This window comes from Cynoglossus semilaevis, chromosome 1 (assembly GCF_000523025.1).
Source record: "Cynoglossus semilaevis isolate Cse_v1.0 chromosome 1, Cse_v1.0, whole genome shotgun sequence".
NCBI classification, from domain to species: Eukaryota; Metazoa; Chordata; class Actinopteri; order Pleuronectiformes; family Cynoglossidae; genus Cynoglossus; species Cynoglossus semilaevis.
Window position 1 is genome coordinate 25,716,882 of NC_024307.1, and position 3,186 is coordinate 25,720,067.

At 39.0% G+C, this 3,186-nt stretch overlaps 1 protein-coding gene across 2 annotated transcripts in view; it reads left to right on the forward strand.

Annotated features, from left to right (window-relative positions):
* The first annotated feature begins 1,914 nt into the window (after positions 1-1,914).
* The window catches only part of LOC103387422 (uncharacterized), a 6,619-nt gene continuing 5,347 nt past the window's right edge, over positions 1,915-3,186 (forward strand). For both annotated transcript variants that reach the window (XM_025062738.1, XM_008322058.3), the window contains exon 1: positions 1,915-2,072. In XM_025062738.1, the coding sequence (XP_024918506.1) occupies positions 1,930-2,072 (143 nt within the window). In that variant the 5' untranslated portion in view covers positions 1,915-1,929. The remainder of the gene's footprint in view (positions 2,073-3,186) is intronic.

Below are 3,186 nucleotides of genomic sequence, written 5' to 3' on the forward strand. Positions count from 1 at the left end.
AGGTCACTGTATTTATGCTGTACATAACACTCCAGAATCTACTAACTGCTAGAATGTAGCCAAAAATACACGACTGTTAAACTGTGACTCATGTGCAGCTAAACTTGTTTGCTATTTTCTTCGGTTACTTTGCTCGTAATGTAACCGCTTGTTAACATATCTAACCAGATGTGATTCCAAATCAATATTCACGTTTTCATATATGGTGGCTAAAATGTCGGTATTGTTAATGGTTTGAAACAATCTGTGATGAATCGTCTTATTTGCTGCTCTGCTCATGAAGATCTCTACTGATCTGATACTTGAATGTCCTGCTACACTGTTGACAAGTTGGAACTCATACGTTTGTGGTTCTACATTATTTTCTGCTCTTTCCTTTTCAGTGAGAATGTTAACGAACTATCTATATTAGACTAAACAGGACAAAACTGCCTGTAGTCAACCGTTTCAACTGCTCTGCACCACAACAACTTCACTGCAGTGTCAAACGCATAGCACAGCACACACAAGTGGGCTGTGACTGCCAGTCTTGCTATTACGGTGAATTTCTGAACGCTGTGCTTTTCTTTTATCCTATGAGAAATAACTGGATGTGTATTGAAGATTAAAACACAGTTTTAACCATTGGCTTTTGTTGACTATCATTGTTTTCTGCCATTGACAGATCTGTTTGGGATTTCCATTATGTCAGATCAGTGGTTCCCAAACTTTTCCTGCAGCACTTACTTTTGTTGATGGGAATATTCTTAAGACTCCCCTAACCCCTCCTAAACATAGACAGAAACAAAATCACCCATTGCATCTACTATAGCTATTGCTTAGTAGATGCCATACTATAGCTAACTCCAGTGAACTTAATTTAAATACTGTTATTCCTGAAAACTGATATTCTGACTGATATTATCATCTCAACAGTCTCACTTAGACTTCTTTTTCCTATCTGTTAAAACAGATACTTCACACTTGTTTTCTCTTTTGGAAGTGATTTTAATGTTTATTGCAGTGATTCCTTACCACTGCTAATGTGCCTAAAGACAGGAATAACGGTGGAAATTATTAACTTTCATCTACTGGCCGAAGATTATTATTTATTTAACGCAAATAATTTGCCTTGTATGGGGCAGTTTAAGGTGCAACAATTAAAAACTCCTCCACTGGGTGGCGGCAGATGACCTTAAAAAAAAAAGACGAGCGCTATTGAAGGTTTGTATATGACTTCAATCCCTGCAAGTATCAGCATAGTGTTCAATTAAACAGGCCCAGGTTTCAACAAAGTAAGTTTTGAGTAAAACCAGAAGATTAAATACTATTAAATACTAAATTCTATATTTTTGTCACATTTTCTTTGGTTTCAAATGTAAAATGTGTGCTGTGGATCAGAAAATGTTTAGAAACACTGGTTTACTGAATGCACAAAATGGTGAGAAACACATATGGCAGTAATGCAGGACTTCAGTGGTATTTGCCTTTAAGTAGAAAGTGGGACAGTATACTACAGTAACTTTTTTCCATTTTTTATATGTCAGATTTCCGCAAAATACAAAGGTGAATTTTTCTGTTCAGTGAGAACCATTGCTCACCTCACATTGGAGTTTTGTTATGTAAAAGGACATATAGTAACCTGAAGTTATCATTTAAACACAAACAGTATGTTTCTTGTCTATTAGTAAAATATAATGGAATCCAAAAGAGACGATTTTCTGCTGGTGTAAAGAAAACTAGGCTCGCGTTTAGATGAGTATTTACTCCGAAAACTAATAAAAACTAAAAAAAAAGTTTGATTCTTTCCATTTTTTGGTTAAAAATATGTAACATAGAATATCAATCGAACGATACACCTAAACACCTTAGTGCCTGTGTGATAATGGTGCTGTTCAGAGATGGATGCTCCCCATTTTACTATGAGAACCCCTCAAGGATGTTGTGCGCATGCGTGTTGAGCAATCTACCGGAGCGCCAGAGGTAGGGAAGGCAGCTCTAATGGCGGAGAATGTGCGCTCGCCTTTTGACTACCGGGAGCCACCGACCCTGGACAGTGACGGGGATGGAAGCAAGCCGCCACCGCCGCGGGGGTGAGTGAGAATGTTGGGCGGCCCTCTCTGTGTGTCCGTCTATTCGTCCTCGTTTTCACCGGATATTTCTTCCGAACAAAAAGACAAGAGACTGAAACGCACGCGCCGGCGCAAGCGTGCGCGTTTGTTTGGTTCGCATTAAAAGCCTTTATTGGCGTGCATGTTCCCAGCGTTTCAATGCACAAAAACCCGGGACTACAGATATTTTGGGGTTTTATAGTTTTGCAACCCCTTTACCTCCTTAGGTCGGACCTCCCTCGCACGTTTCGCTTCGCCAGCATTTCATTTTCTGAATTTTTGACGGAGCAGTCGTTAGCTGTTAGGAGCTAACAGGCTAGCTAAGACTACAGCTCTGATGTTAGCATGCACCCGTTAAAAATGATCTTATTATGAGGGTTTGATCGATGGTTTTCCTTTACTTATCGATAACTGCAGCTGATCGCTGTTATCAAATACTGTATATGCATTGACATACCATTATTTGGTCTCATGCCTGACAGCCGATCTGGTGCAGATCTTGCAGGGTTGTATGCTCTAAATGTCAACAGATACGGTGAAGAAAATTTTCGATTTTTAAGCCTCCGTCTTTTTTATATCAGCAAACATAATTAGCAAAGCGAGTGGTAGTGGATCAAAAAAAAAAAATCAAGTGAATTCATTCTAAATAAAATTCCATTAAGACATCTAGACCGTAGATCATTTAGCAGAAATGGATGGATCTATGCTACTGCAAGTGTTATGTTGTGAAAGTCAGCTGGCAGTCTTCCACCTAACTCAAAATCAACGATAAATCAGTTATTTCACCATAATAACACAATTAATAATATTTTGTGAGAATTTCAGATATTCTCAAATGAAACCCAAATCGGTCAACAGTATTTTACCTTGTAATACCTAGCCCACTATATATGTTATAGACAGATTGGCTATTCTGCAGAGCTGCACAACAAAAATAATCTGCTAGTTATACAAAAAGTCCCCATTTCTGAGATATTAATTTTTCCTTTGTAAATACAAAAAGTTTGTCTTTTGCATTTATTATCAATTCCTAGCCCCCCCCCCCCCCCCCCCCCCACCCCCACCCACACACCCCCCCCCCCCCCTTTCTTTCTGA